This window comes from Natrix helvetica (assembly GCF_964273705.1).
Source record: "Natrix helvetica genome assembly, chromosome: 1".
NCBI classification, from domain to species: Eukaryota; Metazoa; Chordata; class Lepidosauria; order Squamata; family Natricidae; genus Natrix; species Natrix helvetica.
Genome location: NC_138548.1, coordinates 230,256,544 through 230,284,538, shown reverse-complemented (window position 1 = coordinate 230,284,538; position 27,995 = coordinate 230,256,544). Strand labels below are relative to the sequence as shown.

At 43.1% G+C, this 27,995-nt stretch overlaps 1 protein-coding gene and 2 long non-coding RNA genes across 3 annotated transcripts; 2 read left to right on the top strand and 1 right to left on the bottom strand.

The window, feature by feature from the left end:
• Nucleotides 1-766: 766 nt before the first annotated feature.
• Nucleotides 767-9,645, top strand: PYM1 (PYM homolog 1, exon junction complex associated factor; the record flags this gene model as incomplete). Its single annotated transcript, XM_081935310.1, is given in 4 exon segments — nt 767-815; nt 818-886; nt 4,232-4,325; nt 6,435-9,645. Coding segments are annotated over 4 exon segments (732 nt in total). The 3' UTR covers nt 6,955-9,645.
• On the bottom strand, nt 6,478-12,898 carry LOC309383126. Its single transcript, XR_014173772.1, has 3 exons — nt 12,848-12,898; nt 11,951-12,022; nt 6,478-6,582 (listed from the first exon to the last, which is right to left on the bottom strand). It is a non-coding gene; the product is annotated as an uncharacterized lncRNA (long non-coding RNA).
• Nucleotides 9,672-14,023, top strand: LOC309383125. Its single transcript, XR_014173771.1, has 3 exons — nt 9,672-10,295; nt 11,732-11,811; nt 13,180-14,023. It is a non-coding gene; the product is annotated as an uncharacterized lncRNA (long non-coding RNA).
• The last annotated feature ends 13,972 nt before the right edge of the window (nt 14,024-27,995 follow it).

The window sequence follows — 27,995 nt, the reverse complement described above, 5'->3', positions numbered from 1 at the left end:
ATATTTTCTGAAAAACCAGGTAGCCACCTGTTTACCTTTTATAGGAGTTATTCTAGAAACAGAAACACCCTCTCTCAAATTACAACTATTTTATGAGTATCCATAATATAGCTACTTGGGCTACCTAAAATGTCATATGCTACCATATTATCCTGATTATAATTCAGCAAATTTGCCTGCTTAGTCTTAACTTTCTGTATTTAGATGTCTGTGTTTTGAGGGATAAACACTTCCATTGTAAGTCAAGGTTTTCAGCCTTCAGCTTCTTGATCTTTTTATGTCATTTGTACTTGTAAAATTAACATTCTCCAGTATTATTCTAAGGCACCGTGTAAATTTGCAAACTAGTCGCCCATGGTTAGCGTTATACTGCATTTTATTTAGTTTTCTAAAGTCCCATAATATACTAAAGCATACATTAACTACAAGATCAGATTCCTAAGATAAAACGTTAGCAAACGCTTTCTGTTCGAAATGGTTACAGAAAAGGATTTGCAAGATCAGGCAAAGTATTTAAAATAAAATCGGGAAGGAGAGCTGTGCTGCATTGCTATAAACAGGTGGAATATGGCACTGACCAACCTCAGACAGACACTTAAGAAAGCTGGCTTCGAGGTTCAAAGCATTTTTAATTTTAGTTTTGGCACCCAGAACTGTTGGCGACTCCACCCCCCCCCCCCCCCAAAAAAAAAAGGGCTTAAGCGTCGAACACCAAAAGCGCAAAAAACTCAAGTGAAACACAAAAGCAGTTCCGCTCCGGGACAAAATGGCCGCAGGAGCACTCGTCTTCTCCTCCCCTCCGCGCCATATCCGGGGGAGGGGGGGATGAGACCGGAAGTGGGTCGCGTTTCCAAGATGGCGACTCCCTATGTTACTGATGAAACCGGTGAGTGTGGGAGCTGCGGTTGGGGTGTGAGGGACGTAATTTCGAGTGCCAGACTCTTTCTTCCCCTGACTCCCCCCCAACTCGGACATCCGCCCTTCCCCACCCTTCACGCCCGGCCGCTCCATCCCCGGTTCTTTCCGAAGCGAGGCTCCTCCCCATCTCCATCCTCGCTTGTCCGTCCCGCTCGTACGCCACGCCCCCTTTCTCGAGGGCGTCCCTCCTTTCTCTGGGCTGCCTGCCCTCTCCGCCGCTGGGCCCCGCCCCTTCCCGGGCTCGCCGTCTCGCGCCACGCCCCTTGCAGCAAGGGAGTCCTCTCGGCGCCCGCCCGAAAGCCATCCTCGTGGCAGGTGCGAGGCGCGCAGGTTTCCCCTTCTCCGCTTTCTCACGTGCGTTAACAGCAAGTGGGCAGCCCTTACGGGAATTGCCTTTGCCGTATCCCGGGAATTCCCCTGGGACTGTCACTGTTCCCTCCGAGGGCGTCTAACTCTAAATAAAGCTTTTTAATCTATGACTAACTTCATTTTATATGCACACGTGTCCTTTTCCATCGAACCTCTTGTAGAAGTATTGGACCACCAATTACCATCATCCCCAACCAATAGAGGTGGAGAAGATGGGGATTGCAGTCCAATATATCGGAAGAAATCAGGTCCAGGGGGGAAATGGTATCTAAATCAAACTAGTGGGTATCTAATTAGGGATATCTAAAAATGGCACCTAAATCAAATAGGTCAGTTTTGGGGAGTTTAGGTATCTAAATCAAAATTATATGGGTGATGGAATCCAACAACATGACCTGGTATAGATATGCCTCTGTAATCTATTTTTATTTCTTCCCCGCCTTTTCTCATAATGAAGTTGCCTGATTAAAGAAGCATTTGTTGCTTAAAAGATTTCTGTGATTTTTTAAAACGGCAATAGGCCTAATAAATTCCTAATAAGATAATACAGCAACATTTCTAAGGAGGTCCTTCCATTGATTTTGCTTCCCCCCCCCCCACACCCACAAGCGAGTATCTACAATTCTGCATGCATAGCTTGTACATGCCAAACATCTAATGTGGGTCTTAAGCTAACTGTTCTCTTTTTAAGTGAATTTCCATCCATTTTTGGATTGCAGATGTTACTGGTTTCTCCCCCCCCCCCCCCCAACCTGTATCTGAATATAACTTGTGCAGAATATTTGAAGAGATTGAAATTTCTGGACTTTTCTCCCTTTGACCAATGAAGTTTCAGGGTAATCCTCCTGGACTTTTTAGTCAAATCCATATATAATAGAAGAGTCTCTTCGATACTGCCTTTTCAATATAAAAACCTTGTTTATAATGTTTTTTTTCTTCGGAATAGTCTTATGAGATGGATTAAATTAAGAGAGAAGTTGAACAAAGTCACCCTGTCAGCTTTGTGTCTGAACTACAGATTTAAATCCAAGCCTCTTCAGTAAATTGCTGCGGTTGGTTTAAGGAAGCAGTGTAGCCTTAACTGCCTCTGAAAATATTAGTGATTTTTGTATGTGTCTGTTCTCCTTGTGGCAGTTTTAATTTGTCATACGTGTCATGCATTAATTGTTTTGCACATGATCATATGCTGCACATCTGCCATTTTATTTTATTTTTAAAATAATCCTGTGCTAACTTACAGGATCACTGACAGGAACATTTTGTAAGTATTAAGTGTTGCCCTGTAAAAAAAAAAATCCGTTATTACTTGTTCAGAGGCATTTTGCTTTCATTTCTTTATATCTTTAACTTTCATATAAAAAAGGTAAAAAGTCTCCTTTGTGTTAGTTCCTCAATTCCTCAAGACATCATGGAAACCCCCCATCTAACTTTATTACCAAAGGTACCAAAGTGGTTTGCCATTGTTTTTTGCCAAAAGTTTTTTTTTAAAACTTCGTTGTCTAGTGAGTTCAAAACCTTGGTATTTCTTAGTGGTCAGTGGTCGCCCTTCCAGACACTAACCAGGGTTAACTCAGCCCTAGTGGTGCCAACCAACTTTCCTCATTTATCAGCGAAAAGACTCAAATCCAAGAAGTCCCCGCTGGCACTTGCACAATATCTGCCCAACAATTTTAACATCGATTCCCAATGGAAAGCCAAATGGGTCACTGAATAGCCAGATGTAGGGAGACATACTGTATAAATGACCCCACGAAAAAGGTGCCAAGCTTTGAATTACCACGTCAGCAATGGACAATCCTGAATAGGATTCGCACCTCACATGGTGTCTGCCGGGACTCACTGTATAAATGGGGAATAGTATCTTCCCTTCAGTGTGACTGTGGAGTCTCATTTCAAACTAGATCCCGTTGTGACTGGTTACAAGCTGATGGCGTATACTGTTCCAGTGTCTGATTTTTTTTTTTCATATAAACGATGCTGTGCTTCAATGGACAGATGGCCTTGACCAGTGATGGCGAACCTTTTTTGGCTCGCGTGCCACAAGTGGGGGGAGCGCAGGGGGGGTCGAGTGTGGCGTGCCGCACCCATAATGCAACGCGCGCCCCCCCCCCCAGTGCGCATGCGCGCACGACGTGCGACCCCCTCATTTTTACATGCTTTTTTCGCCCTCCCCAGGCTCCAGGGGCTTTATAGGAGGGTGGTTTTAAGCGCTCCAGAGGCTTCAGGGAAGCCTCGGACGGTCCCTGAAGCCTTCGGAGCGCTTAAAACCACCCTCCGAGCAACCCGGAAGTCACTTCCGGGTTGCTTGGAGGGTGGTTTTAAGCACTTCGAAGGCATCAGGGACGGTCCCTGAAGCTTCCGGGGGGGCGGGGGGAGGCTCTTTCCGCCCTCCTCAGGCTCCTATAAAGCCTCTGGAGCCTGGGGAAGGCGAAAAATAGCTTTTAAAAAGGTGAACTAAGTTAGCCAGAGCGCCCATGCGTGCTGGCCAGCTGACAGGGCAGCGCCTCGTGTGCCCTGACAAATGGCTCCGCGTGCCACTTGTGGCACGCGTGCCATAGGTTCGCCATCACTGGCCTAGACATTGGTATTTGAACACAGTTCTTTTAAACATATTTTATTGTGTTTTACTAATTTAGGGAAAATATTAATATATATTGCTAGTCCACGTATGACATGCCATACACTAAATAAATAATCTAACCAGGGTTAGATTTTTATGCTTAGTTGAAAAATCTATGATTAGGCTGCTTGTGGAATTTGAATGGCTGGTTGGATTTATGTGTGTTTTTCCTGTTTTGCAAAGGATTTTTTCGCTTTTTTTTAAGCTTTAAATTCCTATTGATCGCCCAGGAAAATATGACTGGTTGGTTGGTTGGTTGATTGACTGATCGACTGATTGTTAGCAGTTTCCTTCCCAAACTAACATAACCAATCCATATTTCAGGAAAATACATCGCATCCACACAGCGCCCAGATGGTACCTGGAGAAAACAAAGACGGGTGAAAGAAGGCTACGTTCCCCAGGAAGAAGTGCCAGTGTAAGTCCGATCCTCACCCTGCTCCTCTTGTGGATATGTACAGAGAAGTAGCCACGCAAGCAGAAACAAACCCTCTTGTAACATAAGCTAACATGAGCATGATTGCCGTGGATCACAGACTACCTTATCTGATGCACGAAATGTTATTTTATATAGTCTTTATCCTCCTCTTGTATTAGTTGTGTATATGTGATGCTCCCTGCTTTTGCTGAAACAGACTGTATAGTTCATGAAATCTCATTTGATTAGAAATGTATTAGTCCTTAAGGTAGCGTAAGACTCTGAGTTCTTGGAGTAGGAGGGCAAGAAAGCAAAAAAACAGGGCTAGGACATTGCCAGGACACACACACACACACACACACACACACACACACACACACACACACACACCTTCCATCATCTTCAGTCTTCTCACTAGGCATTTAATGCTTTTATATTTTTATATTTTTTTAGATCCCCACCTACTGACTTTTCAAACATTTAGATGTTCAAGACAGTGTATACTTATAATTCTGACTATTCTCAGTTTCCTTTCCCCCTTACAGCTTTTCTTTATCTGGGATGGCTGAAGTGAAATTTCCTCATTCCAGGGCAGTAGGTTTCTGAACATGTTGCTTACATTCTATTTTTTCTTTACTTGTGACAATGGAATGATGGATAGTGGGTTTTTTTCAGGGTTTTTTTTTTCCTAACGTGTGTGCTGTGTTAAAAGTTATGGGCCGATTGTGAAAATTTAGTTTCATGTCTACAGTGGTGAGATCCAGTTTGCGAATCCTGTAGAAAAGGGGTGGGGAATTATGGGCCCTTTATGACCTGTGGACTTCAACTCCCAGAATTCCTGAGCCAGCTAGCTCTGGAATTCTGGGAGTTGAAGTCCACATGTCATAAAGGGCCCATAATTCCCCACCCTTGCTTTAGAACTATGCAGAGCTATGACTTCAATGCCAACAGAGAATAAAGCTCACATCACATTGTATAGTTGCAGTACTATAGGATTGTGAATAATTCTAAACAGTTCACAATGCTTCTCTCAGGACTGTAACAATAATAATGATTTTTATAGCTTGGAGGGCACCAGGCTGGGAAGGTTTCTTCAGAATGGCATAAAGGATGTCCGTTGATCAGTCAGCAGCAAGAAAGATTCAATGCTTGGCTAAAGTATTTTTTATTTACCTGGAATGTAATGCAGCAAGAAGCAAGAAACACAGGGCATTGGGGGCATTTTGTGGAACTATGCTGTAGCCAAATTTAAAGTTGTGTATTCTCTGAGCCGCCTTGAGTTGCCTGTGCGAATAGGCGGCAATATAAATTCCCTAAATAAATAAATAAAGGCAAAAAAGGAAGTCAGAGGGTCTAGCATGCTGATGCAACTCCTGTCTGCAACTCCTTAAAGTAGCTGCCATTCTCCCCAGGTTTAGATAGTGGTCCTTTGCAATTGCAGCAGGATCCCAAGAAAAATGTTTTATTTAAGGAGCTCAAAACAATTTGCACATTCCCCTCCATATATTTCAGTACTCCTGAACACTTTGAATGAGAATGTTGCATAGCCATTGTCTTTTTTAGAAGTCCCAGAAGTTTCAGTGTTCATCTATTAGGCATAAAGCAGCATAAAGATTGCCGGTAGTCTACTCTGAACGACGACTGTGAAAATTTGCTGAGACCACCTGACCCAAGCCATGTTCTTTATGTCTCACATACACTCTTTCCATTTTGTAGGTTGCTGTACAAAGTAACACTTTCTAGATGATCTGTATGCTGTTACGTTATATTTCTGCACCTTGGTATGCTCCAAATGTTGTAATAAGGACCTGTTTGATTCCCAGATAGCACTTTTTTTGTAACACTTTTAAGAAAGTTTTCAAACAGTCACTCCTGGGGGGTTGTCCCTTAGTGCTCTCTGAGCTTGGTGGTTTCCTTGCAGACACTTCATTACCAAACTAGGTAACATCATCAGTGCTAGGACTCTTCTATCAGAGTCACTCCTCTCAACCTATTTTACAGAAGCTCTGTGTGTGGATAAAGTGAAGATAGCTTTCCGTGTGTACCGCCTTGAGCTTCCAGAGGAAACACGGTCTGCCTTTACACCACGTTCTCTTTTATCTCACGCAGGTATGAGAATAAATATGTGAAGTTCTTTAAAAGCAAGCCAGACTTACCCCCAGGCTTGAATCCAGAAGTTCAGACGCCTGTGGCCCGTCAAACGTCAAAGGGACCCGAGGGTGGAGAGACGGGGCTCTCCAAGACCGCTAAGAGGAACCTCAAACGGAAGGAGAAGAGAAAACAGCAGCATGAAAAAGGGGATCGAGACACCGATGACCTGATTCAGTCTCTAGAGAAAACAACCTTATCGGCGACACCGAGCAGCTGCGGGGATGGTAAGCTGGCCATGTCTGATGCCAACCCAAGAACCCCTGCTGGCAGCAGGGATGTCTCTTTGGCTTTTGCCAGTGCCACCTTAGAGAAGAACAAGAAAGTTAAAAACCTGAAAAAGAAACTACGGCAGGTGGAGGATCTGCAGGCGCGGATTGACTCTGGGGAGATCAAGCAGCCGACCAAAGAGCAGTTAGAGAAGCTGGCTCGACGGAAAGCTTTGGAAGAGGAACTTGAGGACCTGGAACTGGATTTGTAAAGGGTTGGAATATCAACCGGACCTAGTGTGCAAAGGAACAAACCGTCCCCCGGGGAAACATTCTCAGAACTGTGCAACAAAAAGACCAGAAGATGGTGATGTCTTCAGCCTTTTCCTTTGTATCATTATTTTATTTTATGTTGGTGCTGTCTGAATTTTTAAAAGTATTTCCCCCAGCTGTTGATGTGTTAGCTATCTAGGACTTCTTTAAGGACAACGACTTTGCCACCTAGTTCTTTCCAGTTTCTTCCTCCCCTTCCCACTTCCATTCCTGTTCCAGGTGGGTGGCTGAAATGTCGTTTCACACCTCACTTTCAGAGGCACCTGACCAGGGGGGAGCAATCTGTCTTTTCCTCCTGCCGCTGTATTATATTCAACATTTTCACGTTCTCTGTAACAATCACACCGCCTTCCATCTTCTCTTCCTCCTCATTTTGAAAAAAAGATGCAATAATAAAAATTGCAGTAGTGACTTCTGACTCTAGGACATCTGTGTTTTCCTCCCCAATTCACTTCTTCTTTTTTAAAGTCTTCTGTATGATATTAGCCGTTTTATAGGCTTCCCTTTCTTTGGCTGGTGGATGCAGCCCACTGTCAAAAGCGGTTTGTGATAGATGTGAAAAAAGGCAAAAGGGACAGTAGCTCAGTGATGGAACGTATGTTTTATACGCAGACGTTCTGAAGTCTGATCCCAATTATCTTCAGATTGGAAGAAAAGTCCTGCTTGACGCCTTGGGTGGCCACTGTCAATCGGTCTTAACAACGCTGATCTCACAGTGCTCTGGTTTAGCTAAGGCAGCTTCCAGGCAAGGGCTGCATAACAGGCCCCTTGAGGCTAAAATGGAATGATTTGTAATGCAGCTTGTTGCATGAGCCTAGACCTTGTCTTATGTTGTGTGATCCAGACTATCAAACCTAAGCAGCACAATTTATTTCCTTAGTCATATCTGGACAGCAAATCTGCTTGATTGCCAGGTGGCAGAAGAGATCAATCTAATCATTGCCCTCTAATCATTGTCCGGAGTTTTTGCATTCCAGGTAAATTCTCCCTGGACATAACAATTGTGCTTGGTTAAATAAGAGCTGGATGTTTTGTGTGAATCTGGTCCCTGTGTGTGTTTCATGTTAAGGGATTATTAGAAATAGACTCGATGATAAATGTGTGGATATGGTGTGATCATCCTCGGTGTAGTGGGCACAGTTCTTGTCCCTTACAGATAACAGGAAATTTAAACTTGGGGAAGAGTGAAGAGAAGGGCAAAATAAAGAGGTATCTTCAATTTAAATAAAAATCCAAGGGCTTCCTAGCCAAGATAACTAAATTCTCTCTCTCTCTCCCTTTCTCCCTCTCTCTTTCTCTCTCATTTCTATATTAGAACAGCGGTCATGAATTTCCACAGCCTAAGACCAATTTTGCGAATGGATTCACTTAAAACATAGGACCAAATTTTAAGGGAGGAAATGATCAATCCTGGGGTGACCAAAAGCTACACTTAAACTTTTGGAGTAATAGCAATAAAGTCTACCAAGAAAATAGCAGTTGTATAAAATATGGGTAGCTGTGTTATAGACATGGCCAGGGCAAAAAAAAATCTGTTTGTTAGTTTTTTGTGGGATGTTCTTTGATGCTGAAAACTGTTATTTTATTTATTTATGTATTGATTGATGTCATACCTTTCACTCAGCAACTCAAGGTGTGTCACACAATACTCCCTCTTTCTAGTTTTCCTCACAACAGCACTGTGGCTTAAACTGCCATTTTTATATATTCTCCAACTCACATGGCAGGAAGCTGACATTGAGTAACTTAGCTGGAAGAACTTTTTTTTTAAAAAAAACGTGTGGTTTTAAAGACAGAGAGAGAGAGAGACACGAACGGTTGAGGCTGCAGATGACCTTACAGTACATGACATCTTCCTGGTTTCTGGGAAAGAATTGCAGTTTAATCATATTAAATCTAGATAGAGGTTTAATATGCTAAAATATTTTCATCGATGTCAGAGAATCTTTCGTGTGTTCCAGCTGGAGTGTGTAATTCGGTTTAAGAAAACAAAATTTAATTTCACACTTCTAGTTTAAATTGAGAGGGATTTTTCTCTCTGTCCCTTAACTAACGCTGGCATGAGCGAAGTGCAGCCTCTGTCCCAGTCTCTGAGCAACAATTGAAGCTTTCCAGGTACCCACTGGGTTACACACACAATTGCCCAAGGCAAAAAAGATGGGAATGAAGCAAGGGAGTTTAAAAAAAAAATTAGACTAAAGTTTCAGCTCTGCAGTTCAAAGTCAGTGTCAAGAAATAGAGTGTACACTGAATGTTTTTTGTTAGTGGTAGGTACCGTTGGTGTCAGATTGCACCTCCTGTTTAGGAACAAGGGGGGGAAAACCAGCAGCAGCTGCTCCTACAACTGTGTGAAAACAAAGGACAGTAACGTTGTCCTTTGCTGGATTAGGGGTCTTGTTACCTTTGTCCAGCAGGTGGTGCTAAAAGGTCTTATTAATAGTGCAATCTTGTCTGCTCAGCTACTTCAATATCTTACCCGGTTTTTTTTTCTCTTGAAGCCACCACTTCACACGCATGCTAATATGCCTTTAGATCAGGGGCGTCCAACATGGGAACTTTCAGACCTGTGAACTTCAACACATAGAGTTCCCCAGCCAGCTACTATAGCTGGCTGGGGAATTCTGCGAGTTGGAAGTCCATGGGTCTGAAAGTTCCCATGTTGGACGCCCCTGCTTTAAATGGACTACCAGAAACATGTCCCTCAGGGTAAAACACACACACACACACACACACACACACACACTGAATGACAAATTTGCAGGTCCCTTTTTAGGCCAACGTGCCTGGCCAAGGCGTTCATGCATAACTAACCTAGATCCCATCCCAGACTGATTTTTCCATATTCCACTGTAGGTCACTGAGCTTATGGCTGAGAGTAAAAAGAATAACTACATCACTTGGAAAACTAGCTCATTGGAGCCAATGAATAGCTCAAATGAGAGCCACTCATTGGACAGAGGAGAACTCGAGATAGTGTTGCCTCTACTACTAGGGAGGATTGGGGTGGGGTGGGGGGACAACAGGACCCCTTCTAGCAAGCCTTGGTTCCAACTATCATCAGCCTTTCCAATTGTAGCCAATAGTCAGGAACACCACTTCTTGTGGTGAAAACGAATTGGAGAACACCACATGGTTCCCAAATATCCTTTATCTGTTGTTTACCCAGCTGTCCTTTTGTTTCACACAGAAAGATTAAAGGATCACCTGGAGAAGCTTTAGGGAGACATCAAAAACACAGCTGCTACTGTTGTTCCCCTCCCATTGTTTCTCTCCCAACAAGGTTTGTACCTTTCTCTAATTTGTACTAGGAGCAGAAGGTGGCTGATAGGTTTGGTGAAATGCATGTTAATGAAAGCTATAGTCCTTAGACAAAACTTCCAGGAGTTATTATTCTTCCAACTCTGTGATCTATTTTCCTTGGTCTCTGATGAATTCTATTTTCCTTCATTTTGATTGTACTCCTTGTCAAGTAATTTTAAACAGAGGGTAATTTTTTGCAATGTTACCCTTGTGGTTTTTAATCTTTCTTTCAAGAAGCTCACTCTCCTGTTGACTTAGAGACCTTTGCGGCAGGCGGGTGGGTGGGTCAAAATGCTGTAACCCAAAAGCACAAAAGTTGACAGGCTTACAGATTCTGGTTGAAAAATAAAGTCAAGTCTTGCAACCTGAAAGTATTTTGCTTTTACGTGATGGGTGAAACTTTTAAATATGTGAAGTGGGGGAAGTCCTTTCTGCAATCACTGAGGGCAAACATTTGGTTACTTCATTATCTGCTTTCATTTGCTATTTGCTTTGGAGTTTGATTTTCCTGCCAGTCAATAAGTAAGATTACATAAATGCCTTATGTGTAGGCCTTACATTCAGAAAAAAAGTCGATTGCATAGTATAGTATACTTTTTTAAAATTATATACTTATATATGCACCAGAGACAAATTCCTTGTGTGTCCAATCACACTTAAATACAAATACAAATACAATAGCAGAGTTGGAAGGGACCTTGGAGGTCTTCTAGTCCAACCCCCTGCCTAGGCAGGAAACCCTATACCGTTTCAGACAAATGGCTATCCAACATCTTCTTAAAGACTTCCAGTGTTGGGGCATTCACAACTTCTGGAGGCAAGCTGTTCCACTGATTAATTGTTCTAACTGTCAGGAAATTTCTCCTCAGTTCTAAGTTGCTTCTCTCCTTGATTAAACTTGGCCAATTAACATTTGGCCAATTAAGAAACTTAGTCTATTCTATTCCATTCCGTTCCTATTCCTATCCTATTCTATTCCTATTCCAATTCTATTCCATTCCTATTCTATTCTATCCCATTCCTATTCCAGTCCTAGTCCTAGTCTAGTCCTATTTCATTCCATTCAACTGTTGGATAACATGTTACAATACAATACAATACAATACAACCCCCTGCCTAGGCAGGAAACCCTATACCGTTCCAGACAAATGGCTATCCAACATCTTCTTAAAGACTTCCAGTGTTGGGGCATTCACAACTTCTGGAGGCAAGCTGTTCCACTGATTGTGCCTTGGAGAATAGTTTGACTCCCTCTTCTTTGTGGCAACCCCTGAGATATTGGAACACTTCTATCATGTCTCCCCTAGTCCTTCTTTCTATTAAGCTAAACACACTCATTTCCTGCAACCGTTCTTCATATGTTTTAGCCTCCAGTCCCCTAATCATCTTTGTTGCTCTTCTCTGCACTATTTCTAGAGTCTCCACATCTTTTCTACATCGTGGCGACCAAAACTGAATGCAGTATTCCAAGTGTGGCCTTACCAAGGCATTATAAAGTGAGTGTGGCCTTACCAAGGCATTATAAAGTGAGTGTGGCCTTACCAAGGCATTATAAAGTGAATGTGGCCTTACCAAGGCATTATAAAGTGAATCCTCCAAATGTCACAAATACAAGCATTAAAAGAAAACTGTTACCTAATTATCCTTTGCAGGATCCTTGGCTGACCAAATACACCTTTAGTTTATTTTGACAGTGTTGAGATTTATCTGAAAAATTCATTGCGACAGAGATTCTTTAGCATTTATATTCCCAGATAAGAGAATCATCTATCAGAGACAAAGTCACCAATTTAATCAAAAATGAGGTTTTAGAACAGTGGGGAGTTTGATATGATATATAAACCCAGCTATTATAACTTATATACAGTGATGTCTAGCTTAATATATGAATTTAGCCAAATATTATTAAATGTGTCATTTTTTTAAAAAAAAATCATAGGTTAGTGCAGGTGTTAACCTAGCCAGAATTTAGGATTGTTAAAGCTATTGACTATCGTATATTGGGCCAAGGATATTTGTGTTTGAATTGGACTGTGATCAGTTTAGTAAATCCACCAATTTAAAGATTTAAACCATGCTTCCTAAACCAAGGCCACTTCTTAATGTATTAGTTATCATTCCAATCTTAATATTCACAGTCAACATTGTTTTTGTAGAGGAAATCCCCCTTTCATGTCAGTCAGAAATCCTCCCCCCCCCAGTAAAAACTGCAGTTCCTGAGAAGAGATTTTACAATAGGAAAAGGAGGATTACATTCTTATGCTTGATTGGAGGCAATAATTAACCTCAAGCTTATTGAATTTTCAATTCAATTATAACTATAAAAGAGAATATTTGTAGCTCAGGGTCAAAATGAGGACTCCTTGGTGCTCTCTGAATTTGTTTGTTTTCTTGCAGATGTTTCAGTACCCAAATTAGGTGGCACTGATGATGTTACCTAGTTTGGGTAATGAAAAACCTGCAAGAAAATAACCAAGCTCAGAGAGCACCAAGGAGCCCCTAATCACAACTATATTATATTCAAAGGCTCACCTAATGTATTTATAAACATGGTGCTAAATCAGCAGATGCTGTAAGTTTGGCCCCCAATCTGTTGTCAAACACAGTATAGTTCAGTGGTTGTCAGGTCAGATCTAGGGTTCAAATTTCTGTTCAGTCACGAAGCAGTTTTGATCATCAGCTGCTACTTTTTGTCTGAAAACAAATTTGTAAGAATGTTGAATACATGTCTGAATAATATATTGTCGTGTTGCTTCTTTAGTTTTAATATTAAGATCTGTAGATCCATAACTGTGTTGCATAGAGATGATGAGAGCTGTATAACATACAAACACAAGATTCTAAGTTGGTCAATTTTATTTTAGTTTCAGCTCCGTAAAGGATTAACTCAACACATTTCTTTGAGGAAGAGCCAACCAGCTTTGCAATGGTACTGTCTTCACTCTTATGACACAGTCGGTTCATCCGAGACCAAGTTGCTAACACAAAAGGATCTTGTTGACTTTCTGTGGTGTGACAATTACTGGGTTGACAGTAGAATTTCTAGCCAGAAGGCTACCAGTAGGAGATTCCAGGAACTGCACTCACAGTGCCTTTGTGGAGAAAGCTGTCCTTATCCAAGGAGTTTAGCAATAGCACTTAGACTTATATACTGCGTCACAGCCCTCTCTAAGCTGTGTACAGAGTCAGCCTATTGGCTCCAACAATTTAGGTCCTTGTTTTACCCACCTTGGAAGGATGGAAGGCTGAGTCAACCTTGAGCCGGTGTGATTTGAACTGCCAAATTGCAGCTAGCAGTTGGCTGAAGTAGCTTGCAGTACTGCACTCCAACCACTGTACTACCTCGGCTCTGAATTCCTCAAAACCTCATTATTTTTATCAATCAGAAATATCAAGGATTGTTGTAACCTGCCACTTTCTCTAGTGAAGTACAGGTAGTCCTTGACTTACGACCACAATTGAGCCTACCTTTTTCCATTACTAAGTAAGACAGTTGTTAGGAGAATTTTCCTCCATTTTACGACTTTTCTTGCTCCAGTGCTTAAACCACTCTGGGAATTGATTGTTCTCATCTTTTGTCCACATCTCATGTTTTCAGTTTCTTAGTTTCAGGAATCAAATGCAGAAATCCTGTATATCTGTTGTATGCAGATGAAAACTGCATACATTTTAAATATCATATAATAAAGCATCGTGCAGTTTCTTTGATTTTGGTTTAGCATATCGTCTGGACATGCTAAGTCAATTTGTAGCTTATTTAATAAACCAGGGTTCAACAAACTGTGCCTTAGCATAATGTATAAACCCCAGGAAATCCCAGATAAGCCTTTAGTCTAGAATACACCTTGGAAATGATAGACCAGCTGTTACGTTCTTAAGCCGTTCTTCTAGTTTGACTCTATGACATTCTTAACCAACATATTTCAGCCTAATACACGAACCAAGTCTGTGTGTTTAGGTCATATTTCAAAGCATCATGGGAACTTAGAGAAAACTGAATCGGAAAACGATTAATTCGACCATGGTACGTGCACCACATAAGCGCAAACTAGATGTAGTCTTGTAGCAATTTAGAAAGCGTCCGCTTTACTCTTCGTAGTTCCTTTTATGCATTAAGCTCCTTCACTACATTATTCCTTCATCTTTTGCTTTACTCTTTTTGAGATTCCAGATTGACTTCATTTCAAAGGAACACAGAGTTTGTTTTGCTTCGCAACAGTCTCTCATAAAGCTGAAGGGCAGTGCAAGCTTTGAAAGGGAAGATACGTATGTATTTTCCCTGTGACGAGAATTAGCAACCTCGTAGAAGATGGACGGAACCAGACGGGGAAAGGGAAAAAAACCAGAAATCTAAATTCATAATCTCTAAAATGATGCCTTGTGGGCATAATGTGTTGAAAAAACACCCCACCCTGTAATATTCCCACTTTTGGTCTTCTCCCCGAACATATTTTAGTAGATTGAAAAGCCATTACCAGCTTTTTGAGTTTAGCTGCTATAGTCCAATTTGCTCAAAAATTTCAGCGAAGAGTTGAACGTTACTTGACAATGTGTGCCCTCTCAGGCCAATGCAACAACCATCGCATCTGTTACGCAGTGCAGGATTCATTATCACATACTGTTCACTGGTAGTCAGCGACTTCTCAAAGCAGAGTAAGCAAGCTCCTACTTGACCCCCTCAAAAATAAGCTCATAGACGAGTAATGCCTCCAACTTCTCTGTAACGAAATGATGAAGTGATAAAGAATGTAAGCGTAAAGAAATGATAAATGATCAGGAAAAAAAGATTTAATCTATCCTCCATTCAGGCCATCCAGTGTGCCACAAATGACTAACAAAGGCACGGGTGGATGGACTCAGAGGTTCAAACGACTTGTAGGCTAGTAACTTTGTTTTCACCTCCTTTGCAAGGGAAAGGAATTTTCACTGAGGTAAAACAGTCCTTCCGACAAAGGGCCTCCCAAAGCCGACACGTCCTCTGCTTTCTGTTCAGCTCAGTTCTTTCGGAGGGCCTAATGCGTTCCAGATGTGCTGCTACGAATTCACAAAGGTTAACAATCTGCAGGACTTTCTGATTTCCCAGTGTGTGTGTGTGTGTATTAGCAACACTATTTGTAAACAACAATGCCTGTGACTAATTAAAATGTTTGTGGCTGGCAAGGACAGGCAAATGAATATGTGGTGGACATTTCCATGGTGAATTGGACATGACTAACCCCTCCTCATGCCAAAAAAAGTTCTGATCTGTCCAAAGGATGACTACTACAGTCATAAGAAAAGAACTTGGGACGTATCTGATAAGAAAAAGAAATGGAGCAGCTCACTCCCAAAGGCAAGAGAGAGAGAAATACGCATCCTTATAATACAGATAAAAGGGACGCGTTGGCTCAGTGGCTAAGATGCTGAGCTTGTTGATCAGAAAGGTCAGCAGTTCGGCCATTCGAATCCCTAGTGCCGTGTAACGGAGTGAGCTCTCGTTACTTCTCCCAGCTTCTGCCAACCTATCAGTTCGAAAGCACGTAAAAAATGCAAGTAGAAAAATGAGGACCACTTTGGTGGGAAGGTAACAGCGTTTCGGGCACCTTTGGCATATAGTCATGCTGGCCACATGACCACGGAGACGTCTTCGGACAGCGCTGGCTCTTTGGCTTTGAAACGGAGATGAGCACTGCCCCCTAGAATCAGGATCGACTAGCACATGTGTGAGGAGAACCTTTACCTTATAGAGGCAGCCCAACTCACAACCATTCATTTAGTCACCGTTTGAAGTTACAAGGGCCCTGAAAAAAGTGACTTAGGATTGTATTTCACACAACCATTGCAACAATCCCAACACTCTGTGCCATCTATGAAGCCTAGCGGGGCATAAAAGGATGCCTGCTAAGATTCCTGTCGCCAGGAGGGCTACCACTCTGCTGTGATACTGGGATTACGCATACATACATACACACATCCAGCAGACACTGGTAGGAAGCCACAGCTGAGCAGAGAATCACCAGTGATATGAGCTGGAGCCATTGTTACGGGCGAAACTCTTTTGCTACTATGTGGGAATCTTTTGTTTAGGGCAGTCATTGTGGTTTGTGGAAGTCATCACTGGTCCACTATCACAGCCCTCCCATTCACTGCCAGCCAGCTGGCAAAATCAGAGACTTCATCAGCCCCTTGCCAGACACATTCACAGACACAAACCCACAGACACACACTACCAACCTGTTGAGCTGCAAAAAAGTAAACAGTAAACAAAAGTAAACAAATTGCAACCAGTTTGGTGTACAATAGAAAGATGACAAGATGGAATGGCTGTGGTATTTGGACTACCTGGATTTGGAGATGTTTCATTTTTAGCTTTGAACAGGTTATAGTTTGGATTGAATGTTTTGCTAAATATTTTAAATATCGAGGAGATGGGATGCCCCAAAACTAAGTACAGAATATCTGAGTGATTGGGTTGTCCCCATATTTTTCTGGACATTTATTGCGTTCTCCAGAATTGCAGAAAGTTTGAGAAACACTGATTTAGCTAAATGTACACGACCACTAGATGGCAGCAAAGGTATCAAAAAGGTCTCCTTGCTGCCATCTATTGCTTGTCCAGATTTTGCAGGTCAAATCTAGTAACCTGACTTTAATTCACTACAGTAGAACCTTGGGTCATAAACGCTTCTGACCCTGACCAAATTGGATGTCGACCCAAAAATCCGCTAAATGTTTCACTCTGGTCGCAAACACATCCTCGGGTGATTTTATTTATTTATTTATTTATTATTAGCACTTATATACCGCCCCCTCTCCCGAAAGGGACTCGGGGCGGTGTACAGTCCGTATTAAAAAACACCAAATAAAATACATGTATGCATAGGAGGAGGATAAAATAGACCAAAACTGTACAGCTAATAAATAAACAATATAAAATTTAAAATATCATACAATTTATACACTATCCCTCTAAAAGCCAGTAAAAAGTATATGCCGGGGGGGGTAGACGTTGTAAATTATGCCAAACCAGCCAGTCGGAACAGGTGTGTCTTCAGTTTCTGTCGGAAGGAGCGGAGGTCAGTAGTAGTTCTAATGTCGGGGGGGAGGTCATTCCAGAGGGTTGGGCCCATCACAGAGAAGGATCTACTCCTAGGTGTCGCCCGCTGGCATTGCCTAGCGGACGGCACCAGGAGAAGGCCCTCCCTGTGTGAGCGGATAGGTCGCAGGGACGTGTGTGGTAGGATGCGATCCTGCAGATAACTAGGTCCTCCGCCATGGAGCGCTTTAAAGATGGTGATCAATACCTTGAAACGCACCCGAAAGGCTACAGGTAGCCAGTGCAGCTCGCGCAGGAGAGGTGTTACGTGGGAGTAACGGGTACTTCCCATAATAACCCGCGCGGCTGCGTTCTGAACTAGCTGCAGTCTCCGGACGCGTCCCAAGGGAAGCCCCATGTAGAGGGCGTTGCAGTAGTCCAGGCGAGACGTCACCAGCGCATGAGTGACCGTGCGCAAGGCACTCCGGTCCAGTAGGGGGCGCAATTGGCGCACCAGGCGAACCTGGTGGAATGCCCCCCTTGCCACGGCTGCCACATGGTCCTCCATTGACAGCTGGGCATCAAGGAGGACACCCAAATTGCGCGCCCGCTCCACAGGGGACAACTGTTCGCCCCCTATGGCCAGCGATGGAGTCAGCTGGCTGAACCGTGGTGCCGGCAACCACAGCCACTCGGTCTTGGAGGGGTTGAGTTTGAGTCTGTTGTCCCCCATCCAGACCCCGACGGCCTCCAAACACCGGGACATCACTTCGACAGCCTCGTTGGGGTGGTTTGGGGTTGAAATATACAGCTGAGTATCATCAGCGTAGAGATGGTACTCAACCCCAAAACCACGGATGATCTCACCCAGCGGCTTCACATATGCGTTGAACAGGAGAGGCGAGAGGACCGACCCCTGTGGCACCCCACAAGTGAGTGGCCTCAGGGACGACCTCTGTCCCCCTGTCAACACACATTGCTTCCGGTCGGAGAGGTAGGAGCCGAACCACCGCAAAACGGTGCCTCCGACTCCCATCCCCTCCAACCGGCGCAATAGGATACCATGGTCGATGGTATCAAAAGCCGCCGAGAGGTCTAATAGGACCAGGATAGAGGAGCAACCCCTATCTCTGGCCCTCCAGAGATCATCGACCAACGCGACCAAGGCTGTCTCGGTGCTGTGCCCGGGTCGGAAGCCGGACTGGCGTGGGTCTAGATAATCGGATTCGTCTAGGTGTCGCGGGAGCTGCTGCGCCACCACATTCTCAACAACCTTCGCCACGAAGGGGAGGTTGGAGACTGGACGATAGTTAGCTAGCTCCATTGGGTCGAGCGAAGGCCTCTTGAGCAAGGGTCTCACCACCGCCTCTTTCAAGGCGGTTGGTAAGTATCCCTCACCCAGTGATGCGCTCACCAGGCCCAGGAGCCAGCCTCGTGTCACCTCCCAGGCTGCCAGTACCAGCCAGGAGGGGCACGGGTCCGTTAAACAAGTGGTGGGTCGCAGCCGTCCACGTAACCTGTCCAAATCCTCGGGGGCAACAGAGTCAAACTCCTCCCAGAGTGATGATGAAACACAGCCACTGCGATTTCCCCTTCTGACCCATTTTTTTTTTGCACGTGCATGCACAGTCAGTCTTGCCTCCGGTCATGACCAAATCCTGGAATGGATTATGGTCGTGTCCAGAGGTTTTGTTTTGCTTTGTTTTGTTTTACTTTAGTTTACTTTAGTTTACTTTTTACTTTACTTTACTTTATACTTTACTTTACTTTATTTTTTTTAATTTTAAACGTTTAAACACATTGACAAAAACATACATGTAACTTACAAACAACCCCAGAACTGAACGTTCCTTCTTACAGCAGATATCTATCGGTGCATCTTTACAGATATTGTTTCCCCCACTATACATTCTAATTTTACACTTATGGTCTTTTTATTTCTTTCCCTTCACTTAGTTGTCCGTGTTTAGTCATTGTACTTCATTTTAACACACCTAAGAGACTAGGCTTTAGCACAAAGTCAAAAGTTCTGATACGTTAAATTAAGGCAGCCATCTGCAAAAGATAGCCTTGTAGAAATAAAATCGACATTCAGCCTGTGATTTCTGTCCATGGATGCTTTTAATATTATCGTAATAATAAAATAATATAAAAATAATTATGTCAGCAGAAGCTTTTAATATACCCCCTGTCCACCATAATCCTCTCTGTGTGTCAGACATGAATAAGTGGGGGTTGTTATCTTTGAGCTAAACAACTTTGTTCCTAAATCCTTATGTTTCCAGCTTCTTATTATAGGATAATATTTCAGCCTGCGCTTTACTTTACAGTTTATGTTAAGATTTTTTTGGCAACTGCCACCAATAATTATGGAATTATAACTAAACTATTCCAGAATATATTAAAATGCTCATACATGAAAAGAGACAAAGACCACTCAATATGTAACAGACAAACCAATTTATCAGTTAAATGCTTGCTAAACAAAAACCTCTCTTTGTGTCCTGGGGGAAAAGAAGGAATAACTTTGAATTCTCCCAGCAGAGGCTCCAAAAACTGGTGATGTTATCTTTATTTCTGCTTTTATCATTCACACACTCTGCTGCTTGCATTATATGTTCCGAAACCCAGAGGTTTAACATGCTGGTTGCATTCACACAACCAGCACCTTGCTAAGCCACCTTGGGATTTGTTTATTTTGAGTTCATGGAAGATGTGTCCTGGGTTTCTACCGCATGAATTAGAGTTTGATAAGTTCTGCTAATTCAGCCAAACCAACAGGCCACAGTTAGGAAAGCCATGACCTGGGAAAACCTGTTCTTATACTTGTGTGAGTAATTCCTCGAGGTACTGATGGCTTCAGCTCTTCCTGAAATCTCTGTCCCCGAATATGAATGGTCATGTGGACATTTGTTCTCTTCTGCCTGCTCTGAGTTGGCCGCTATTCCTCACAAACAAGATGTTCCAGTTAGAACTAAAGGCTTTGGTTGTGTACTTTTTGACTGCACAACAAAACAATAGTTTCTTTATTTTCCAGTTGCATGTTCCACAAGAGGCAACTTTTGGGTGAACTGGACTAGGCCCTCCATGTGCAGGCAGTGACACACAATAGGCATGACTATGCCACATGTGTCAGCAAAGTCAGGTGTGCTTGTGTTCTTTCCCTGAATTACAGATAGCAATTCAACATACAATCACAATGGAGTCCAAAATTTATGTTGCTAAGCAAGACAGTTGCTAAGCGAGTTTTGTCCCATTTTGCAACCTTTCTTGTCCCTGTTGTTAAGTGAATCACTGCATTTGTTATAGTAGTAACACGGTTGTTAAATGAATCTGGCTTCCCCATGGACTTCGCTTGCCAGAAGGTCACAAAAGGAGATCCCATGGCTCTGGGACCATCATAAGTATAGGACAGCCTGTCAAGCATACAAATTTTGACTACATGGCCATGGGGATGCTGCAATGGTCATAAATGTGAAAATGGTCATAAGTCACTTTTTTACGCACCGTTGTAACTATGTACAGTCACTAAACAAAAGATTGTAAGTCATGGAGTATCTGTAGCTTGATTTTGTTGTCCCTAAAGGAGTGTAAGAAGGCCAGTGCTCCCCCATCTCCGATCACCTTTAACCCCAGACAGTAAAAGCAAAGCCTCCTTAAGCCTTTTAACACCGCCAGCCATTACACAGCTGAAATTGATAGGCATCAGCAACTTAATAAGAAAATACCCTCCAGATATGACAGGTTGCTCATTGCAATAATAGATTTCCTCATGCAAACCCCTTATAGCTAGGTCGCCCCCTTGACTCACAATAGGTAAAGACTGCAAAAGGGTCCATAGAGAATCAAAACCATGCTTCCCTCTCTGCTAGACTGGGTCTGCTTCTCGGTAATCCTAAAAAGCAGGCTGACTTCGTGCACTTTCTAGGGACAATAGGAAGACTTCTCTGTAAAACAGGGGTGTCCAAACTTGGGAACTTTAAGACTTGTGGACTTCAACTCCCAGAATTCCCCAGCCAGCATGGCTGGCTGGGGAATTCTGGGAGTTGAAGTCCACAAGTCTTAAAGTTTCCAAGTTTGGACACCCCTGCTATAAAAGTAACCACTTCAAGCAGTAATTTCCTAGAAACATTCAATTCAGAGGTGGTATTCAACCGGTTCGGACCGGTTCGCCCAAACCGGTAGCTCTGACTTCAAGCCGAGAGCGAACCGGTTCTCTTGTTTCTCTGAAAGTGGGCCCACCCACCCGCCCCTGCATTATAAAAACCTTTATTTCTGCTTCTGAAGACCAGCTGATCAGGTGTGACAGATTGAATTGCCGCTCCTCAGCTGTTTTCCTGGCTCCTTTCCTTGTTTTCAATGCGGAAGTTCTATTTTTCTCTTAACTGTGCGTGTGCGTGCAGTGCGCGTCAAGCGGCAGGCGCTCAGCGAACTGGTAGCGAAGCCGGTAGGATCCCACCCCTGCTTCAAATGCTGTGACTGTCTGTCATGCTCTTCAATAAACTTAGACTTCAGCAAGGCATTTGACAAAGTAGACCACAATCCACTTCTTGGTAAGCTAGACGAAAGTGGGATAGATATGTGCCATGAAAGCATGGTGAAAGCAGAGCAGATGGGAAATGGATGAGTAGTTTTGTGTTTTGAGGTTCAGACAGATCCTAGTTTGCAAGGTCCAAATTGATTCTTTGCGACTAGTTTGCTACTGTTGTGAACGACGCTATGCTTATCACCAGAGCAGCCATTTTTGGAATGAACATCTTCCCATCTTTTGGAATAAGAATTACTTATGAGCTGCGGTGGCATGGTGGATAGAATGCCATATTTCAAGCTAACTCTGCATTCCACTGCCAGGAATTCGATCCTGATTGGCTCAAGGTTGACTCAGCCTTCCATCCTTCCGAGGTGGGTAAAATGAGAAGCCATATTGTTGGGGGCAATAGGCTGACTCCGTAAAACTAATTAGAGAGGGCTGTAAAGCACCGTGAAGCGGTATATAGGTCTAAGGGCTACTGCTAAGTGCTATACTTTTGTTGCAGAGGTCCAAATGCACCAGCAGGATATAAAATTTGGGGAGTTCCTGTTCTTGGCCATCATCTGCCAAATTTGTCCATGTTCCTCCTGGTAATCAGTCTGTAGCTCTAGCCGCCCTTGGAACTGGTGTCACATCTGTGTTTTCCTTCTCCTTTGCTTGTCTCTGGCAAGTGTAAAGAGTGTGAAAAAGGGGAGATTTCAACAGAACTCCTTTATCTTGGGTGTGCACGACAACTGTGTGGGATGAGCTCCTTTCTCCTTTACAGCTCTTAAATACTCAAGATTTTGGTCCTGAATTGGAGACTCTGCGATCAGGCGCATTTCAGTCTTTGGCATATCTATAGTTAGGGAGGAGGTTTTGGCTCCACAACTCTCTGCTCTTTTGGCAAATGCACCGGTTAGATCGCCCACATCCTTCCTATTAAATGAGAAATAAGATCTTAGCTGGGAATGTGAGGTTTCCCTTGATAACGTTACGCGATAGAGATTTCCTCTCTAGCCTTGAATGATTCACTCCCAGGATGTGCATTTGCTTATGCTGGGAGAAAAGAATTTAAAATAAAATCTCTGCATGTGCATTTATTCCCCACCCATGCATCAGAAGCATACTCACATATACACACTAAGCTATGAATATGTCAGACATAATATTTCCCAAAATGGTCTGTCTGTCCTCTCTCCCTCTCTCAAATGCATACCAGCCCTTTTAATTTACAGCTAGTCCTTGACTTACAACCATTTGCTTAGTGGCCATTCAAAGTTACAACAGCCCTGAAAAGGTGACTTATGGCCGTTTTTCACACTTACAACCACACTGCAGCATCTCCATGGTCACGGGATCAAAATTCACCTGCTTGGCAACTGCCAGGTATTTATGACGCTTGCAGGGTCATGTTGATCATCTTTTGTGACCTTCTGACGAGCAAAATCAATGGGGAAGCCGGATTCGCTTAACAACTGTGTTACTAACTGAACAACTGCAGCGATTCACTTAACAACTGTGGCAAGAAAGGTCATAAAATGGGGTAAAACTCACTTCATAGTTCTCTTGCTTAGCGATAGAAATGTTGGGCTCAATTGTGCTCATAAATTGAGGACTAGCTGATTTGTTTGTTTGTTTCTTTGTTTGTTTATATCCTGCCTTTATCATTTTTACAAATAACTCAAGCCACAAACATATCCAATAACCCTTTCACCTCCTATTTTCCCTTGCCTCATCTATCACGCCAGTGGTGAGATTCAAATTTGTTTTACTACCGGTTCTGTGGGCATGGCTTGGTGGGCGTGGCAGGGGAAGGATACTGTAAAATCCCCATTCCCAACCCACTCCAGGGGAAGGCTATTGCAAAATCTCCATTCCCACCCCACTCTGGGGCCAGCCAGAGGTGGTATTTGCTGGTTCTCCGAACCACTCAAAATTTCCACTACCGGTTCTCCAGAACCTGTCCGAACCTGATGAATTTCATCCCTGCATCAAGCCAAATACTTATGCTAGAGAGGAAAAGGCCACTTTGGAAAGAGACATTAGTTTAATGAACTCTTCCTCTTTGAAAACATCTGGCGCTGGAATACAAACCTAGTGGAATATTTTGAAAAGGAAGATGGTTGCAAGGCTTCCCATGATGACGGATTGCCCACTGTGATGTATGGCATCTTCCAACCACTCCTGTTCATGACAAATTCCTAATGCAAGTTTTATTTTGCTGAGGGGATGGGTGAGCGGTATTATAAAATGGCAGTTTCTAAAGATTAACTGAAGCTGAACCGTAATATTGTGTGCTGGACTGTAGTTTCCTGAGTTTTTGAAGCCAGCCATTTTTTTTTTTTTTTGATAAACCATCTTTTATGGTTTACCATAATGTGTGAACTCAGCTCATGGTGGCACATTTGTTTAGCAGTGGTTTAACAAGATGTATCAACCTAATCTAGCAAGGTCACATCCAGAGATGGTATTCAGCAGGTTCTGACCAGTTCTGGAGAACCGGTAGCGGAAATTTTGAGTACTTCGGAGAACCAGTAAATACAACCTCTGACTGGCCCCGCCCCCATCTATTCTCTGCCTCCCAAGTCCCAGCTGATCGGGAGAAAATTGAGATTTCACAGTATCCTTCCCCTGCCATGCCCACAGAACCGGTAGTAAAAAAAATTGAATCCCATCACTGGTTACACTACAGTATGTTTTTTTCTCAAATGGTTAGGACCTAGTTGCACTCTTAGCAATATTTGATCAATAATTCAATATTCCCCTTAAAGCCCTTATGGCACGGGATCAGGATACCTGAGGAACTGTCTCATCCCAATTACATCAACCCATCCCACCTGATCAGGAAGGGAGGGCATGCTGCATGTCCTGTCAGTCAAGGAATTTTGACTGGCAAGATCTAGGAAGAAGGCCTTCTCAGCTGTTGCCCCTCCCCAGTGGAACATCTTACCCCCAAAGCTCAGGTGAACCCCCACTCTTTTGATTTTCTGGATGAGTTTTAAGACTTGGTTTTGCCAATTAGCATGGGGATACTGAGAGTATGATGCAGCCCGAGGAGAAGCTGATGGCTTGAGAACATTCTCGCTGCCTTGTTAACTGTTTAGCCTTTTCAATTTTTTAAGTTTGACTTCTACTTTTACTTATAAGTTTTAACTGCTTGTTCTTAATTCTGTTTTTAACCTATGGTTTTATTAACCTATTTATATTATAATACTATAAACAGCTTAGAGTTCCCTGGGTAAGATGGGCAGTATAGAAATTTAATGAATAAGAATAAAAATATTTCAGCTCTCCTGAAACTTAGGACCCAATGGCTTTTCCTTCATCTGCTACAGGTAGTCTTTGACTTATGACCACAATTGAGCCCAACATTTTGTACTGTTCAGTGAGTTTTGCCCCATTTTGCGACTTTTCTTGCCGCACTTGTTAAGTGAATCGTTGCAGTTGCTAAGTAAGTCACATGATGGTTAAGTGAACCTGGTTTCCCCATTGACTGCTTGTCAGAAGGTCGCCAAAGATGGTCACATCGACCCTGGGACACTGCAACCATCATAAATACGAACCAGTTGCATCTGAATGTAAATCACATGACCATGGGGATCCTACAATGGTCATAAGTGTGAAAAAGGGTCACAAGTCCCTTTTTTCAATGCCATTGTAACTTCAAAAAGTCGCTAAATGAACTGTTGTAAGTCAAGGACCACTTGTACTCTGCTGCTCCCCTTTCTGAACTGGAGACTCCTTGCAAGTTATGTCCTCTGCCTGCCCCTCACTTAAGATCCTTGTCACATCGCTGTTCGATGCACAAAGGCTCTCCTTGAAGGACAGGCGCCAATGCCAATGACAAGAGCAACTCTTCCCTTGGCAGGAAGAAAGTTTAGATAAGATAAGGAGAATGGAGAATTTTCTGATGAAGGGGGAATGTGGTGGTATGTCCATTTGAGCTTCGATTAAAGTTTTCTTGGGGAAAAGCGTCTAGAAAAAGCTGTTTGAATCCGATTGTTCCTTCAAGGCAGATAGAGGAAAAATAGATCAGCAAGATTTAATCAGCCCTAATACTAGGCATTGTTTTATTAGCCCTAACCCAATCATTGCAAGGACCAGGGGCAATTGGTGCGAACAGAAATCAGTCTTGGAAGCAAATTGATTTTGTTTTTGTTTGTTTCTTTTTAAAAAAAATTGAGACAGCCACCCATCTCACAAGACCCCGGATGCCATACAACAAAGCTAAAAAAACAAGGAATAAATACCAACTGTTATTCTTACTTTTAACAAGCGTTACAAGTATAAAACCAACGCTAAAAAAGAAATAATAGCTGAATATAATAATGAAGCCACCTCACTAGTTCATGGGTTTCCTGGAGTCTCCAGGCCAGATGGCACAAGCAGGTCTTGAGGGACTGTGAGAAAGTCAAGAGTGATGTTGCCAGTGGGGGAAATATTTCACACTGCGGGCACCACAACTAAAAAAGCCCACCACATGTATCTCCCTAAATTGGCATAATTTGTAGCACGTCCTCACAACAGGTAGTCCTCGACTTACAACCATTCATTTAGTGACCATTCAAAATTACGACAGCACAGGGGGAAAAAGTGACTTATGAGTATATTTCACATTTATTACCCTTGCAGCTTCCCCATGGTCATGTGATTTACATTCGGATGCTTGACAACTGGTTCATATTTATGACGGTTGCAGTGTCCCCGGGGTCATGGGACCACCTTTTGCGAACCTCTGACAAGCCAAGCCAATGGGGAAGTCAGGTTCACTTAACAGTGGTGTTACTAACGTAACAACTGCAGTGGTTGACTGAACAAATGTGGCAAGAAAAATGGTAAAATGGGGCAAAACTCACTTAACAAATTTCTCCCTTATCAACAGAAATGTTGGGCTCAATTGTGGTTGTAAGTCGAGGACTACCTGTACTCAATTTGGAGGGACAGGTAGGTGTAACTAGAGAGAGGCGGGCTCTCAGATAACCCAATCTGCACCATGTAGGGTTTAAAGATCAAAAACACCACCTTGAATTGGATCCAGAAACAGACTGATACCAATGCAGCTTGCAAAGCAGAGATGTAACATGTGTTGTATTAGAAACACATGTAACTGCCTGTGATGCTGCATTTCGCGCCAGCATGAAGCATTTTACAATAGTTCAACCAGTAGGTGAGTAGGGCATAAGTGAACAGGGGCCCTCGATCTAGGGATGGGTGCAACCTGCACACAGTATGAAGTTGGGCAAAGGCCCTCATAGCCACACCTGCAACCTACTCACTGAGCAGGCATTGTGAATCCAGGAGGGCTCCAGGTTGCACATGGGATTTGCTTGGGGTAGTGCAACCCCATTCAGCACCAAAGAGGGCATAGAGTCATAGAACCTGAGGGCTCCAAACCCCAAAGCCACTCAGTCTTGCCAGGTTGTTTCCCATCCAGAACCTCACAACCTCCAGACCCTGGAGTAAGACATCCATAGCATCACTTAAGTTGCCAGAGGCAGAGAATTACAATTGGGTATCATCAACATATTGACCGGACCTCACTCCAATAGATGAGCTACCTAACAATTTTATGGAGAAAGGAGGACAAGAAACCAGCACAATACCATGTCACCTAGCCTCAATTCTCTGAGTTGATCCAGAAGGATACCTTGATCAATGGTATCAAAAGCCACCAAATGGTCAAGAAAGGCAAGGATGAGTGCATAATCTTCATTTTCCCCATGCCACAGATCCAAAAGCACAACCAATGTGGCTTCCATCTCATTCCCTGGTCTGAATTTTGACTGAAAAAGATCCAGACACTTTGCTTCATCCAAGGTCCTCTGAAGCTGTTGTGCAACCATCTTCTCCATCACCTTTTCCCCAAAAGCCATTTTGGACAATAGAATGTGTTTTGTCCTCCTTTTCATTGTAAAAAAGTTGGTCACCTTACAAAAGGGGGCTCAGATACTGGGTGACACTCATCCAGTATGGTGGTGTCCAGTCATGGCTTCTTGAGGAAGGGATGAAACCAAGGCCTCCTTAAGAGATAAAGAAACCCACGCTCACTTTCAACGGACTGCCTCTCTCTAACAGGAGAGCTGACCCCCTTCCAATGTGTGTCTCTGAACCTTTTTCCTAAAGTGCCAAGTTCTTGTCATGAGCTAACTTTC